We start from the raw sequence: 17,345 nt of genomic DNA, 5'->3' as shown, positions 1-17,345 counted from the left end.
CTTGCATAAAAAGAGAGGCAACAATACCTCTTGTAATTGTAGCTCTTTCTTCTTAGCTGATAAATTCAAATGCTTTTCTAACAAACTGTAGTTCTTCTCTGTCTCTTTATCAAACTTCTTTTTTTCCTCCTAGACACAGAAAAAAAGTAACATTCATTTATATATAAAAATGTAAGAAAAGCTTCCTTCTTTCTTCTTTTAAAATTCTATTTAATCAGAAACAAAGAAAAACAAACTATCATAGTTCCAAAAACTAAGGAAAAGTATGTTTCCAACTCATTTTTAAAATTAGTTTAAAGGCTAAATTGAAATTAAATCCCATTGCATCATTATGAAGTTCATCACGTGAACGTTTACATGTCCCAAGTTAAAAAAAAAAAAAAAAAAAAAAAAACCCAAACCACTCTTCTTTTTTTATTGCATTTTTCATTATTTTCAGGGGTCATCCACACCATTTTGTTTTTGAATAGAGGACTTCAAGGGAAATATCAGTGTCACTGAAAAAAAGACCTTTCTATAATTGAGAGGGGAAAGTTCCAATAGTTCAAAACCCAAAACAAACACACAGCTCCATATTCCACAGGATTTCTTGATTTTAAAGCCACATGAAGACCTCTGTGCTGAATTCCTGCTTCTACCAGGCTGTTGTTGCGCCCGTGGAAAAAAAGACTTTTTAAAATAAAGAAAAATCTCATAAAACATAAAATCAAGCTAGCAAAAGAGAAACTCTCACAGACACATATGAATATCATTTACATGTGCAAATCCATTTCTCTGACCACCAAAGGCAATGTATTGGAAGAGGGATAGCCATTAAATGTTTCTAGGAAATCTGAGTTCTTGGATCTAATTTAGTAGAAGACATTGCAAAACAACCCTTTTGTTTCTTCAGTTCTAGTTTCCTAACTATGTGTGTCAAGACAGAAATAAGTATTAAATCAACCAATCGGTTTTGAAGCTATTTTTAAAATAACTAATTGCAGTTGAAAATAATCTAAAATAAGTAAAATCAAGTATTTAATTATGTATTCAAGAACGGACAGATTTACTCATCAGAAAGAGACCAGTTAAATTGAAATTATTTTTCCATCATCTGTCAATTTGGAATTTCATTTAAATGTATTCTACCTAACATACTGATTAGACTCTACAGATATACTCGCTCATTTTTTTTCTCTTAACCTTTCTTTTTTAATACTATATTACATACAGTATTATAAGTGATACATGATTTTGTTCTCTGAATGATTGCATTCTGAAGGTGGCATTCTATTGAAGAAGGGATCTAAGCTGTTTAGGATTACTTCTCAGCAAGGGCTTCCACCAAAAATGCTAGTTTTTTTCTCCATTATGAGTCTAAGAACTTCCTTTAAAAAGGCAGCCACAATACCAACTGAGAAACATTAAGATATGCATATGGTATTAGTGTGATTAGAGATAACATATTAGCATATGGGAAATCAGGAACAAAGCAGGGAGAGGGGGCGGGGCATGGAATCTTTGTATTAGCAAAATTTCCATTGATCTGGTCAACATTTGAGCACTGCCTGAAAAAAAGAGCGCTGTTGATGCCTAAATAGGCAAAGCCAGAAACTTCACACATGTAGTTTGTGATTAGAAAGGCAACAACTTTTACGAAGGGATAATTCAATAAGGGTCTCAGCTTCCAGCACTATGGAGCTAAACTTTTTTTCTTCTTTATCTTCTTAAGCCTAATTCAGACCATTTCATCAGCAGGGGATGTAAAATACAGGAAAATCTGAGGCAGCAGATTCAACTTTTATTTTGTAATGGTAAGAATGTAAATTTTTCGTGATGCAAATACTACACAATGTTCCAGATATATTTCACTACTAGATGCCATAACTTGGTTTTCAGAGCTCAGCAATATTATATTTCCAGTGTCAGTATTTTGATTATCTTGAATAAATATGCAATTAAGAATATTCAAAGAGTTAAATATTTTTAGAGGATTTTTATTTAAATATTAGACAATTATGCAAGACAGTTCAATTTAAGGTCATTGAGAATCCTGTCCCAAAAAAATGGCTAAATTACAAATAAGAGCTTCAACTTCACAGAAACAGTATGCAGGGACACAGAGGAAGAAACATCCATCCAAACAAAACGCAAGATAGAGACTGTGTGAATGTAACTTGCCACATTAGAAACATCAGGGACTGAATTCTGACTAAGAAATGAGTGAAGATTATGAGATAATTTCAAGTATTAGGAATTCCCACCCCAAAAAACAGCAATGTTCTTTAATACCAAAAATACTGTCAAAATAATCTATGCATTACAGCTGCTTCTATGACAATAAGTTCCATTTAGAATGAATTCTCTTTTTCCTTGGAAGAATCCCTGTATTACAGACCAAGTTTTTATTGTATGTTGGTTGGGACGTCTGATATACTTCTCAGAAGTCCATAAAATTACACAAAGCTCATTGTACCATTAAACTGTAATGATTTATGATCAACAGAGCATTTTCCATTCATGAACACTGAAATCATATTCAGAACTTGTTAGTCATTCCTGCTAAAGTCAAAATGTATAGCATTCTTGTAATTGAAACATTATCTTAGTTATTAAGTATCACTGCTTATGAAGTCATGAAATTATAAAATAAAACATCTTCAGAGTGGTAGTTTAAAACTGTACGAATTGGGTTTTGCAACAGAAAACTTAAATAGCTGGGATTTTTTCTTTTCCTTTTTTTTTTTTTAAAAAAGCAGTTAAATTTCTCACTGGAAGAAGGAACGTAGAAATTGCCTTTTTTTTTTTAATATACACAACATAGTGACAGTCTTAAAAAAAATTACCGAACACTTTCACAAAAAAAAAAAAAATTTTGAATGAGATCTTCAGCCTCTACATCCCTATTTTTTTCCACTCATACAGAGGCAATGAGTTATTTATTCAAAACAAAAACAAAAGGCAATTTTCACTTTGCCGGTTGCAAAAATACAGTTAAAAGCCTATGGATGAGCAAGCTTCTTTGGGTAGTTAATATTTTTCAGCCTTTGATTGTTCAACTGCAAACAAATACAAAGCAGAACAGGATTACCCATTAGGAAGGGAGGCATGCTGTTAGCAGGATTGCTCCTATTCCAGACACAAGAGATAAGGGAGGGGGAGGAGAGAAGAAAGGGAAAGGACACATTCTTCTTTTCTTGAAACATAGTTTCCATTTGTTTCTGAAGCAAGTTTTCAAAGTAGAAAAAAAAGTGTGAATACATGAAATATAAACACCACCATCTCTCTGCCAATTACATGTCATTACTGCAATGCAATCCAAGTAGAGAAATTAAACAAACTTATCATAAAGGAAATGAGGGACAAACCTTTACAGCTCCTAGCTGCTCTTTCCTAAATCTTTCCAAAGGTTTGATCAGAGTTTCAGTAACACTGAGTGCCTGAAGAAAAAAAAGAATGGGTTAGGTTTCTGTAGCCAGACTGACAAGTCACTTTAGCATGAGCAATAAAAAGAAAAAAGCAAGCAAACTCTGGGGTAAAATAAAGGAGAAGTATGAAAGTTAGGAGTCTTATGTCCTGACTCAAAAAAAATCACATCTCTGAGTTCATTCAAGGTTTCAAAATATCTAGCCCTTATTTCAATCCACTGTCAGGAAAATTAAATCTAAAACAAATGCAGAAATTTCAGAAATTTACAGGCTGCAGCCAAACTGCAACTGTTTTACTTGTGCCAGTCTTGCAGATCAGGCTGACAGTCTCAATGACTGAACACCAGAATGAGACACAGAACAAATTATTTTCATTTGGGGACACAAAAATTTCTGCAACGAGAAACACTACAAGCAACTGCAGAACAGACTACTAAGTAGCAAAAAACCAATCTTTTAACACACAGTTAAAGCCATGAGGCATTGATATAAGTATTTCCAAATATTTACATTTTAAGTACATTAAGAAAACCTTAAGCTAACCTAAGTTAGAAAATCAAGAGGTGTAAAGTCAAGAAACAAGAGGTTTAGTTGGTTTTGAGCATCAACCAGTACACTTAGGATAAACAGCCTCACAGCCATACTAAAGAGAAAGGAAAAGGACACAATATGCTATTATAAAAAAACTGTAGCTTATTAGATCTCGCCAGCAAATACAGTTCCTAGTTCACATGAAATTTCACCAGAGATGGAGCAGGGTTGGGTTTGGGTTTGCTGCAAACAAGACGTAAAATTTTAAAAATGTTTGAAATTTCAGTAAAGGTTAGAACTTCTCGAACGCAACAGCAGCACAGAAAAGATGGCAAGAGCGCTGGAGGTGTGGAGGAGCAGGTGGGATCCTTTCGGTCTCAGTCCTAAGGCAGACCCACAGAGTAAATCGTGCCCAGAACTGGGCTCAGCATAGCCACGGGACTGAGCTGCCAGGAATCCATCCACACAGAGCTCCCTGGAAGCCCACTTTAGACACAACACAAGGCTTTCCCTCTCTTTCCCCCCGCTCCTCCTTCAGATGTTTAAAGTTTCAGATAAAACACTGCAGGCTTAAACCAGCCTTCTGGAACACTTCTAAAAAAGCTCTTATCATAAAATACAAGAGGGATGTATTAGAGAACTGGCACAACACAAATCTGAACAGCGCTGTCTGCTCCCACCCAACCCCGGAGCCATGCAGGGATTACTGTGGGAGTCATCCCGCCAATTCACTGTAACCAGAGCAACCCAGATTTTTAAACAGCCACAGCAGCATGCTAACCTATGTAGCTAACTGGAAACCCAAATATCTGGCAAGTCTGGGCCAAACTGTACGTTGCACAGTCATCCATACAACAGATACTTCCTAACTTCAGAGCACTTGTTCTTGTGGCCCGACCTTTTTCTTTCTGCATCCATTTCCTGATTTTGTCAAAAACACTTCAAGCACTCTTCAGCCCACCTTTGATGGGAGCAAAAGAAAAAAAGGAAACCTGACAATTTTGCCTCTCAAAAGCATACAGCAGTACCAGGCTAACCACAACACAGGAGACCCTTGTGTTGAGCTGAAGAGTGGGGGAAGGACACCAGAGCAACTTCTGCCACGTCTCTAGCCCAGCAAAGAGATATCCTGAAGAGTTCATCCCAAGGCCTTGGGAATGCTTTTGGCAGCTGAAGAACCATTCATTCTCTGAGCTGCCTCCGCTCCCACCAAAAGAGAGCCAGGGCAGTCAAATGTCCCAAAAACAGGAGCTGAACTGTGGCTCTAGGAAGGACTCAGCCCACCTGGCAGCCTGTGCAATATATATCCTAACTACTCAAGCAGTTATCAGGAGTCTCCAGGGCAGTTTTTAGGATACTCAGGTTTTTCAAATTTTGTCAGGCTCCCAAAACTTTCCTGGAAATTCTTAGCGTCTGAAAGGAAACAGTAATTTGGATTTATAATTGGATCAAGCACCAGAAACAGTTTCCTGGGACACAGCAGAAGCACCTGAGGACTGAAGGATCTCTCCTTGATGTCAGCAAGGATTCTCACAAGTCAGAGCGGAGAACTGCTCGCAGAAATCACTGAATAGTCCTTCTATATTGGAAAACCTTAAGAAGTTTAAATTGTTTCTGCCAGTTTCCTCTACACTGACAAAGTGAGGGAGAAAGCTATGACGCCTCCTCAGAGCACAACTCAGAGGATGATGCTAGCTGCCAGGAGGTGAGAGCACCACAGTTAGTGGAATCATTTAAAAGCATTTAAAGGTAGTAACTGAGCACTTAAATGGTCAGAAGGTTAAAAATAAATATCTAATGACAAGCTGCTTATCCGTTGTTTAAACTTTTACACAAAAAAAGTGAAAAGTAACATCATCGGGCAGTGCATGTATGCTGAACAGAAAACCATGGCACCTTGATGCAAGAGAAAGAGAGAATCAAAAAGAAAAAAACAAACCCACACGCAGAAAAGGCTGTGGTTTATAAACCAGCAAGGCCGACTGCAAATCACTTGGTCTGCTACGCTCCTGTGCAGCATTAACCACAGGAACCATTATAGGAATTTGTTTGAAGCAGAAAATAATCTTTAAATCAAAATGGGATGTTCCCTCAGCAACTGCCAGCAAACAGATTCCACTGCTGCCAGTGGTATGATACGCCAGTAACTGTTTCATTGCAAGAAAAACAAGCCTCCCCTCCTTCCAAAAAAGATGTTTCTCATTTTGGGCAACTTAAACTTTTCTTAACAGATGCTTCTCCGCAGAATTTTGCCTGCCATACAGGTATTTATGATTTGTCACCCCCTTTGCTTCTGTGTCTGGGTTAAACAACAGGGCCCTTGAGTATTTCTTGGTGAAGTGGGATTTTTGTAGGTCTTTGGTCATTCTCATGGAGCTTCATACCAGGCCCATATATAAAAATATAGAAGTAGTATTTCATCCTCACTGAAATGAGGACATATGTGAGTTTGTATGTGTATAAACAGAAACCGTCAACCAAGACATGAATGGTAAATTTAACAGTGAATTACAGAGCTGCTGTTCTGACTGACAGAAATAAAAACGAAATTCGCAATTAAAATATGCACAATACTAGACAAAATAGGGAGGCATTTGCTGCACTGTTTTCCAGTACTTAGAAGCCAGTGCTTGTCATGAAAAGCTACAAAAAGATGTGTACTTATTTATAGAACAAAAACATTATTTACACTGCTATTCATTGTTAACTTAGTTTATTTATAACTTGGGAACTCAAAACAACACTTTTTTTTTTTTTTTTTTAAACCATGGATAACAGATCAGCAGACAAAAAAAATAAAATTTTCCCAGTATAAGCAAATAAGCTAAGGATCACTTGAATATATTTGTTATTATCACTTGCACCTTCCTTAAGAACTAGGGCTATGTTAAAATGTAAAATTTCAAGAAAAGTGAATTAGGAATTTAAGTTAAATATTCATTAACATAAAATTACACCTTCTTTCCTCATTCAACTTCTGTCTTGACTCTTAAATTAATTTTCATCTCTCTACTCCTGGCAGATTATGATAATAGGAATGTACTATTTAAAGGGCACCCAAAAAAAAATCCTTTCTTTTCTTTATGTCTCTGATCTATGCAAACCTACCTTAAAGGAATATACACTCAATTTTAAAATCTGGCAGGCAAACTACAGAAAGTGTAAGTCATAAGTGAATCAATATAAAGAGGTCATGTCTCAGGTAACAGTATCTTAGCCAGCTTTATGAATGTCAAAGTCTCAGGAATGCTTTAAGAAATGTTTAACCCGATGTGCACACATGCCTTGGGCAGATGGTCTGAAACTGCTTACGCTATTCCTGTTCTATTTGCTGCACCTATGGAAAGGTCAAAGAATTAACTTGAATGTAAAACTGGCAACAGCAGCAATAAAATAATCATTGCCATCATCACCTCAGAAGATCACTGTATCCAACATCTACAACATCATCTTAAAGCAGGCTTTCGGCTTCGTGTATACCTCCTAATTTCATATGTCTTTACAAAACTCCACCTGCTCAGGCACAGTAGTTGTACAGAACGATGATAATCCTGACTTCTCCAGCTCCATATTCTTCAAAAGAAATAAGTAATAGGTCATAGATTAAGGGGCCCAAACCAACATTTCCTAAAGCAGACCACAAAGGCACAGACTAAATCCACTAGCAAGTGCATTTACAGCTGTCAAGTCAACAAGATCCAATAGGTAACTTACCAGTCAGTGCCAGTCCACAAGATGACTCCAGTTAGCCTGTCACTTCTTCCCTTCTCAGAGAAGGTGGGAGTATAGCTGTTTAGGGAGAAACTACTTCCCCAAACACCTCCTCCCATGCACTGTAACCTGACAGACAGCACCATCCACCAGCATTCAATGCTCCTCATGCTTTCTCACCCTCCTGCAGTAGGCAGGAGCCGTCTCTCCACGTTCCTGCTCCCTTTGCAGGCACAACCAGGCTTGTGTTGCAGAAGAGGAAGGCTGCTTGTGTGGGCTGTAAAGGAGTAACAACCCAGAAGAGCTGTCCCAGAAGCTCAGTCTAGCCCCTGTGGCTAAAAAGGCTGGACCAACCCAAGTTAATCAAAATGTTTTGCTTATTAGACAAATGCAGCAGTGGCCTCCCAGCTTTCATCCTAAAAGTGTCCTTAGACCTCAGCCTTTACTGGAAGAACTGGAAATCACGCATTGCTCATCAACAACTCTGATGGTGAGGTAAATATGTACGCTGACTCTGTTCCATTCTGAATCTAAGCATTCTCCCATACAAGGCAGCTTTACTGAGAAAGAAAAAAAAAAAAAAAGAAGCCATAAACATACACCTTGCTACAGACTGCACTGCGACACCCGAGTGCTGAGTTCCCAATTCTCATCCCAGGAACTGGAATGCAGATTAGATGCCAAATGGAAAAGAGAGGTTTAAGCTTCCCAGTGCACCAACTGGAAAGATTTGTTTGTAGACAGGGGCAGGATTGTTTCTCCCCTCAACAAAGCAATGTGGGAGGCCACCAGTCAGGGCAGAGCTCATGAAACTGAGCAAGTGTCAATGAAACTAGATCTGGGAAGGAAGTTTTGCCCTACTGAGTGCAACAGAGAATGTGGAAAGGAAGACATACCTAACAGTGATTCAATAACGAAGTAGCTAACACCACTGCTAAATAAAGAAATTTACCTCCTAATGAAGAAATTTACTACTTACAGCTGCACTTCTGCTTAGAGAAGATATTGCTCTCCTGTGTTTTTCCTAAGAAATTGCAACATTCAGCCTAATAAAAAAGCTGATTCTGATACCTCCAATGTTGGGGGAGAGGGAAATAGATAAAAATTACTTTTTCCTCCAAAAAGCTTTCCTGCTTCGCATAGTGATTTGTTACTGAAATCTCTCAAAGAACTATGATCTATGCCTGAAACCCTGTATTATGTAACTTTGCAGATACAATTCCACTACTGAGGACATCAGATGTTCCTTACAGAGCCTTAATCTCTACTCTTTCTTTTCCCATGAGAACATAATTTGCTCTTACAGTTACACGAATGTGCTCCCAGTTAGCTGCACAGCCAACTCTCCTGCCAGTATGCCCTGCAGACAGAGCAGCATATCTTTCTAACCACTTCTCAGCACTGGTTTTGTATTTAATTGGAGCACTGATGATTGCAGTCAGTGCAACCCACACCCAAAACTCATTTGTTTGTTTTCAAATGCCAGTTTTGTTGTAAAAGTGTCTGGATTTTCTCACTGCTCTAGAGCTTTCCCTGCAGCTTTACAATCTTAAATAATGAAAGGCCATCAGGCACACACTGGGATTCCTTACTAAAAGTTATTTAATAGTCCTGGCTTTTGAATAAATTTATTCTTATGAAATACATTCCACTATAAAGAGAAAATACTACAAAGCCATAAACATAAACAGGAAAAGGAATAAAGAGAGACAGAGTTTCACAAACAGCAACAAATCCCACCACCTAAAGTGAAGGAAAGCTGTGGATAACTCCTCCAAAGAAAGACCACCCCTTAGCAAACCCAACATGCAAGAGCTGACCAGCATGACCCAATAGAACATTGGTCTGGTTCTTGTACAACCAGAGAATCACTTCCAGTCCATGCTTTGAAATCAGTGGTCATATAAAGATCTTGACAAAGCAAAAAGGCTGCTCAGGAAAAGAAATAGCATGATGCCCATTTTCTTCGTGCATGGCAAAGCTCATCGCTGAGCAAAAAGATGCCACTGAACGGCAAGGAATCCAACAGCGAACAACGGCTTCAGTGTTTGGTCAAGAATGAACTGCTCACTTATTGTCAGCGCTGTCCTCCACAAGAAACAGTGGTGTTATTAACAACCAGCAAAATCCAAACTGGTGACAGTTTTACAATGCAAATTCCAAACATTTCCCATTGATGAAATAACAGAATGAAAATTCTCTACTGAGTTATGTTGATGCATGTGAGACCACAAAGTTATCTGGAAGAGGAAGCTAGTGGTAACAGAACTTTTCAGCCATATTCACTCAGAGGTGGGAGGAACACACTAAGAACTGACTTTGTACTTTTTTTTTTCCATTGTATAGACCACAGTCATCTTTATTTTATAGATTAATGTGCAGAAGTTCACACGTAACTTGCAAAACAATTTCAGAATACTGTATATAGCATTCTAAAATAAACAAACAAATAAATCAAACTTTCAATGTCAGGAATCACCAAAACTTAGAAAGATGAGCCTGAAGTAGTCGTAGTTCCGCATTCGTGTTCCATATTCCGATAATTATATGATTGCCATCTGGCCTCATGCCACACAAAGGAAAAGTGAAGGCTGGGCAATGAGATACGGGAGCAATTTTTCTGCTTGTTTCTAAAACTGGAAAATGTTTTATTAAATTGGACAATTTGCACAAGGTAAAAAAGATCTAGGGCCTGCGTAAAGGTAGTCAAATGCAGTTCCTGAGAAATTCAGTTTTATCTGTGCCTCTATCTCTGCATCTGAGATGTTCAATATGTTTTTGGCAGCCTAACTTTTCAGAAGTGGTCACCAATTATGCCTTTTCCACTGTCTTGGCAGATATATTTAGTAGTCTGCACTGTCAATGGACTTGAAAGTATCTGAACATACAGAGTACTATATAATGCCTTGAACTCTAATTGAACAGATCTCAAATGCATCTTACATCGAAAACTCTTGGATATTTTTTTACCCTAAATCAGTGAGTAAATTGATTGCTCCTTCACACAGATTTCTTCAGACTGCTATAAAGACAGATTGAGATTTAGGAACCCTTAAATACCCATGTGCAGAGGACCAAAGAAAAGCTCAGAAAAATTAATACCATCTTCACAGCAGAGTAAACTAGTGTGAATCAAATACAAAGAGTTGCTGAACAAAAGGTAATAGTAAGCTATTCATGAACACTATGTGTTAAGTGAGTACTTAATGTGTGAAATAAATACTTATGCACTTAAACACTTCATTGTAAGAGGTAAGTATATGTACATATTTGCACAGATTATTTAAATTCTACCTTTAACCTTTTGAGTCTATGCCTTTGAACCTTAACAATTCTGTTAACTTGGGAAGCCACAACTGCGAAACCTCTCCCTCTTTTTTTTTTTTTTTAAGAGGAAGAAGAAGAAAGAATAAAATAGTGACTTCACTGAGAAATTTCATTTAAAATCCATAGAGAAACAGTTTCTCATGTTCCTGATATATGCTGGGAATAATTCTGCTTTTCAGAGAGATGCTATTTTGAATTTGATTCTGACAACCTGGTAAAACTAACAAAGAATGCAAAAGGATTTTTGAGGACTGGAAAAATACCTATGGCATAAGAAAAACAGTCTTCCCTCCAAAGATATCTGAATGAATAGAAGTGTGCCAAAACTGTAGCAGGAAATGGAAGAGACCATATCAAACAGCAAGTTTATATGGCCTTGGGAAATGACAGGAAACAGTAAGGTGAATATAATTGTATCAGAAATCCTATACAAAGAGAAACATGGAGTAAAAGGAAATACACAAGCACTTAGGGACAAAGTCAGAAAGACTAAGGCAAAAACACATTTTATTTGGCAAGAGGCAAGAAAACCCTAAAGAAAAGGGGTTCTTCATATGTACTTCAGAAAACAGAGAGGAAGGAAGCTATAAAGCATTATTTAACTGGAAAGAGAGTTAAAACAAACCAACAATTGACTGTAAGACAACAGCATTTTTAAATAATCTTCACAAAGGAAAAAAATCTCAGTTAATTATAGCAAACGATCTAACAAAGTGGGGAAAAACTGAATGTTAAGGAAACTAAGAATTTCTTAAGAACAATTAGATGTATTCCTACATTACACAACTGAAGAATTAATCTCATTCAAGTCAGAAGGGGCTTTGCTTCAGAGTACTTTAGGAACTAAAGGGAGAGGCAGCAAGGTCCCCGAGGATGGTAGAAGAGCAAACACAGTAGCAACTTAAAAGTGAGAAGAGCAGGAGAAAGCAGGAACTGAGAACGTTACAGACCAGATGTAGCAACTGGGATACTCAAAAGTCCTGGAAGACACTATAGAAAGTTAAAAGCTACTTTGAGTTTGTTGAGAACAGTATCTAGTTTCTTTTTTGAGATCAGCACAGTAGCTGATCTCAATGAAGTCTTCGATGCTGACCCACTTGACGTTCTCAAAAGCAAAGGCGGCAACCTGGTCTTAACAAATAAACCACGGGAAGAATGAGAAAACAATATCTTGGTTGCAAAACTGAAAAATACCTGTTCAGCTAACAGGACATTTCAAGCATCATATAGGAAACCACAGCCAAGTTTCCTGAATGATTCAATTCCTCATTCACTGAGTGGTCCATCCGTCAAATCCACAACTATCCAATTTAGAGACAAGGATGTCATGTGGGACAGTGTCAAACGCTTTGCACAAGTCCAGGTAGATGACATCTGTTGCTTATCCCTTATCCACGAACGCTGGAAGTCACACCTCTGGCAGCGCTGCAGGCAAATGCAGCCAACTCAGTCCTGCCTGGCATGGGAGTAAGCTAACTAAATGGGACATGAAATGGTACTAGACAGGATCTGAGAGATGGCTGGACATGCCCCATAACCATGAGAGACGCTGACGAAATTTACAGACAGTGCTGCGAGGGCTGAGTGCACTTCCAGCATGGTTAAGAGCAGGTTATGTGAGAAACAGGTGAACTCTAGAAGCAGCTAAAGGGCAGGACAGAGGACCTCCGGGGAGGTGAAGCATGCACAGCCAGCACATCGGGGTGGCACACCAGTAGTGGCAAGTACTGCTGAGATTACTGAAGGAAGAGTACAAGTGCTACCAGATTTGATTATGACTTAGCAAGACTGGAATCAACAGGGAAAACTAATTGAGGGCAGGCTGGTCATCTGGGAGAAGAATGGGATGGAGGAAGGCAGGTATGAAGGTGGTAAAAAGGTGGAGGAGGAGGAAAGGGATAACAGCCACAGGCAATCAGTACCTACCAGGTAGCCCTGCGCTGCTCATCACCAGCTTAAATGAGGGCAGCCAGAGAAGCCTGTTGTTCCGAGTCCATCGCAAGAATCAAACCTGCTTCTGCTGTCAGGAGAACTGGGGCTGGGATGGAGGTTTGGTGCTCTCCCTGGCAAGCAGGAGAACGGCCAGGTAGTGGGACAGAGCATCTTAGTATTGCCATGTTGGTGCTTGTTCGTCCCCAACCTTTTCCTACTAGCCTTGTGAAGTTCCTTTTCATCCCTGCACTTCCATGACACTTTTGTAATGTCAAAGGAGCACAATGTAAGTCCCATGACTCCATTCAACCTTAACATGTAAAAATAATTTCCAGAATATTCTCAGGGACAAAGTGACCTATTTCCTATCTGCCCTGGGAAACGTCGCCAAGCTACAGTGCTATGGAAAAAATGTAATTTGTTTTTGTATTGGCCACTCTGTAATAATTTCAGTGAAATGTTTGGATTAATGTCAGCTTCCCTTCTCACAAGCAACTGAATCCTTTGACAGTTGGGATATAATTCCAGCAGCTTTTGAAGGAGATGGGACAAATGGTAAAACCATGAAGTGCAAGACTCCAACATCTAAATGAAATTACTAAATATTCACCAGACAAATGATAACCAAACAAGTAAATTTATGGTAAACACTAATAGAAAGTTTTATGGCATCTGCATTCACCACAAACAATACTTTCAGAAAACCATGAGAAGTGTAGTTGATAAGTATTTAAATTCAGTTTACAATGTATTTTAAGCACAAATGTTTCATTCACAAGACAGTTGTGAAAAAAACCCCAACTTTTCTCAAATACCTAAAAATTTAAATGCGCAGCAATATCTGAAATGCCCTTAGTTCTATAATTATTCATTGATTTCTTTAATTTTACTTTATGTGACTGAAATTTATCTGCAGTTCTGCACTGAAACTGAAGCAAGCCGTCAGAAACCTTCTGGTCATCTTCAAAATAGTAAGGGGGAAAATGCTCAATAAAGAGCATTGTTAACAAAGATGACTGAACACTTTTGAAAAAATCCTGCTATATACTTTGCGTCTTTGGATCCCTGACCTGATTCCAAACATCTGTGAGTGTAACATGCCCTAATATTCTCCACGGGAGTATCTCTAGAGCTCATGCCACTGTTAAAATATCCACTGAGAAGTCAAAAAAAAAAAAAAAGTCAGAGCAACAGCCACTGAAAATGATCTTTACCAGCCACCACACAATCATTTTCTCAGAGACTTACAGCCTCTGTTTTATTAACTCAGTCTAGAAATGATACATAACATTTGCTAGACTGCAGATGCAATGAAAAGGCCATGCATCTGGTAACTCAGAGAATATATTCTGTTTCTATTTGGAATTAAATACTTGCCCCGTAATATCCACTCTCCAGCTTTTCATCAAACTGTCACTGTTCTAACAAATACTGCATTTCATCCTTTTCTTATCAAGACGCTGACATTAATTAGCTTTTAGCATGCTAATGCGTTCTGCGTAAGCATGGGCATCATACCAAAAAAAAAGTAATAGTTTCATGGCATTCAGTCTGAAAAACAGAAGTGTTTTACTATACAGGCAGGCAGCACTGGATTCTGCACAGCCTACTGTGTTGGTAATCTATCACTGCTGAAGATCTATTGACACAGCCACCGAAACATGCCACATAATTCTGAAGTCCTGAAGCTGACATCTCTCAAAAACCTGGTAACAAAACAGTGTGGAATACAATGCGATAGGCTATAAAGTATTTTTCATTGTAAAACTTCCCAAAGACTTTCACTAATTAGATGTATGCAACTTCATTAAAAAAAAAATACACCTACGGATGCAGGAAAAAGCCGAGTAAAGACTATACTCCAGAATTACCAAAAACAAAAGCAGCATTCAAACATACTTGAGAAAATCCCTACAACTTGGCAAAAACACTTGAGATACTGAAAAACCATCTCTACTATGTAAAGACAGTATTCTTCAGGAATGTGCAAGGAACCACATAGACCCTAATTCTGACCCAAATGTGGCTCCAGAACAGAACAACATACCAGGACACAACATAGCACACTCAAGGAACCATGGCTATTACCAGGCTCAGGACTACCAGAGAAAAATGTTAAAAAAAAACATTCACAAATTCTTTTCTCACTTATCTACACACTCCTACACTGCAGGCACAGCTTCTGGCAGAGGTGTGCACAGAACACAGATTAGTCGCAGTTTCCTTTCAGCGATGCCAAGTGGTCACTGACTTCCAGGAAGATAAAGATATAATCACATGGCAAATACTGAGGAACGTAACTGCTATCTAAGTTGATCTAAGACCATTTCCTAGATGCAGGATGTGATCACACTCAGAAGATAATTGGCTACACATCATCTGCTCTATGAATGCCTGCTCTGAAACGAAAGCTGGGCATGCAACTACAGAGGAGAACCATGGTACCATCCAGAAAGAAACCCTCCATCTTCTGGACAAATTAGGAAGTCAAGATAGCAAGGTGTATTGCAGAGTTCTCAGCCCACAGTCTATGTGCAGCCAACGTGACCCATATTACACTAAAACCCTCAGCAATCACAGGCATGTGAATGAAGAACACTCCCTTCTACACAACAGAGCAACTACGTTTGCAGATACAACCCTCCACCAGAAAGCTCACCCACAAACAAAAGGTTTGCAAGTCTGCTACTGCATGCAGCTAACAGATTGCATCCCAAATCCACGTAAGTGTTGAGGCTGGAGCCACAGAGATCCGGGATCCAAATTTGGCCAACTTCCCAACCTTGAGTGTCCTACTGCAGTATTAAGTCTTTCATCTTGCTTTTTACTGTAAATGGTAAACAACCTTAAGATGGTTTTCCCATTCACCCCAGCCATAACTTATCAGGGCACCACGATTTTAAACCAACTCATAGTTATCTGTCCTTACCCTAACAGCTTTCTTCTTTAATGAGAACTAGCTGCTGTCTGTAACTCTAGACTACAGAATCAGAGGCTGCACAATGAGAGTTTTCACTGTTAACTTATTGATACCAACATCTTGGTGGTTAACAAAGCAGTAAGCAACTTTAACTGACTTTCAATCTAACTCTTTGCTATATGTACAGCTTTTTAGAATTTTTATTGCAACTCACCAAAATTTCTCTTTGTTCTTCCAGATTTTTTAAAAAGTTTGAAAACTCATGAAGTGATGCATCTGTAACACAAAACCAGAAAGAAAGTTTAATCATGTTGCAGGATGGCATGGCAAAATATAGCCACTTATAGTCACTTCTTACCTACCTATGTATCTTTCATCATCTGTCTCTGCATCACCAATGAATTCAAATTTAAAGTCTCTCAGAGAATGGGCAAATTTTCTCTGGGCTGCTGAAAGGTCTGCAAGGAAAAAAAGCACAGATTGAAGGTTAGGAAATCATTTTAGGAAGGCTGGAAGATCCCCCTACACCTAGAATAATCAACTTTTACAAGCAACTCTTAACATAGGTCTGCCTAAGGCTGTTACAAGACATCCAATATTGTCTAACCCTCTTCTGATCTTATCTGGGAATCTGTCACACAGATTTCTTTATAAAAGGCTATATGGTAGAAAGCAAGTGTAATTATGAGTATAGTATTAGACCTATTCTTATGCTTCACTATTCCACAATTTAGGGCACAGGCCATACAAACAGATCTGTAACTACAGAAGTTTAAGGCACAACACTTAGAGTAAGTTGTGCCAGTTGTCTTGCTCTACTAACCTAAATTCACTAGTGTATTTGTCAGCACAATTATGCTTCTTAGGATTTTCTATATACTTTACATAGACAGCTCTGCTAGTGAAACATTTATACATAAAGCAAATTTAAAAGAATTGTTGCACTGGAACTAGAAATTCCATGGAGTTAAACTATGCCAAAAGTTAAGTTAAATGAACAGCATTAAAATTAATTTTGTATAATAACTGTTTTGCAATATTCCTAAAACATTTTCTTCAACCCAGTTTTTACCTATTAGTGTTTGACAATTTGGCGTCAGAGGGCTGCACTCTTACATCCCTCAGGAAGTAATCAGACTCTATATTCAGCCACAATATCATCATTATAAATCCTTATTAAGGTTTATAAAGCTGTAAATAAGCAGCATACATACACATTTCTGTTGTGCTGACATGTGCAGGTTGGGAATGCCATGAGTTCTAGAAGGATGGAATTGCTCAATGGAAAAAAAGGATGCAAGGATGCATGTCCTAGTACACTCCTACCCAGCAGTAAAGGTTTTACTCACATTTTTGTTGCCAGCCAAGGTTAAGGACAATTTGAAATATCTAGTTAACCTATAATCTTTTTCGTATCACATGCAGTTCTGAAGGGCTAAGACCAACACTTTTAATGGACCAGCTAAGCATTTTGTTCTTTAATATTAACTGGAGCTAAAAGACTACAAACTTGGGCT

The 17,345-nt window shown here is 38.2% G+C and overlaps 1 protein-coding gene across 1 annotated transcript in view; it reads right to left on the bottom strand.

Annotated features, from left to right (window-relative positions):
• ARHGAP10 (Rho GTPase activating protein 10) overlaps nucleotides 1-17,345 on the bottom strand; it is a 153,970-nt gene that overhangs the window by 93,876 nt on the left and 42,749 nt on the right. The window contains exons 2-5 of the mRNA XM_049815051.1: nucleotides 16,191-16,286; nucleotides 16,043-16,104; nucleotides 3,348-3,419; nucleotides 28-129 (exon numbers count right to left, since the gene is read on the bottom strand). Coding sequence (XP_049671008.1) covers nucleotides 28-129; nucleotides 3,348-3,419; nucleotides 16,043-16,104; nucleotides 16,191-16,286 — 332 coding nt within the window. The remainder of the gene's footprint in view (nucleotides 1-27; nucleotides 130-3,347; nucleotides 3,420-16,042; nucleotides 16,105-16,190; nucleotides 16,287-17,345) is intronic.

This window comes from Accipiter gentilis, chromosome 12, assembly GCF_929443795.1.
Source record: "Accipiter gentilis chromosome 12, bAccGen1.1, whole genome shotgun sequence".
Taxonomy (NCBI): domain Eukaryota; kingdom Metazoa; phylum Chordata; class Aves; order Accipitriformes; family Accipitridae; genus Astur; species Astur gentilis.
This window is presented reverse-complemented; position numbering and strand designations above follow the sequence as displayed.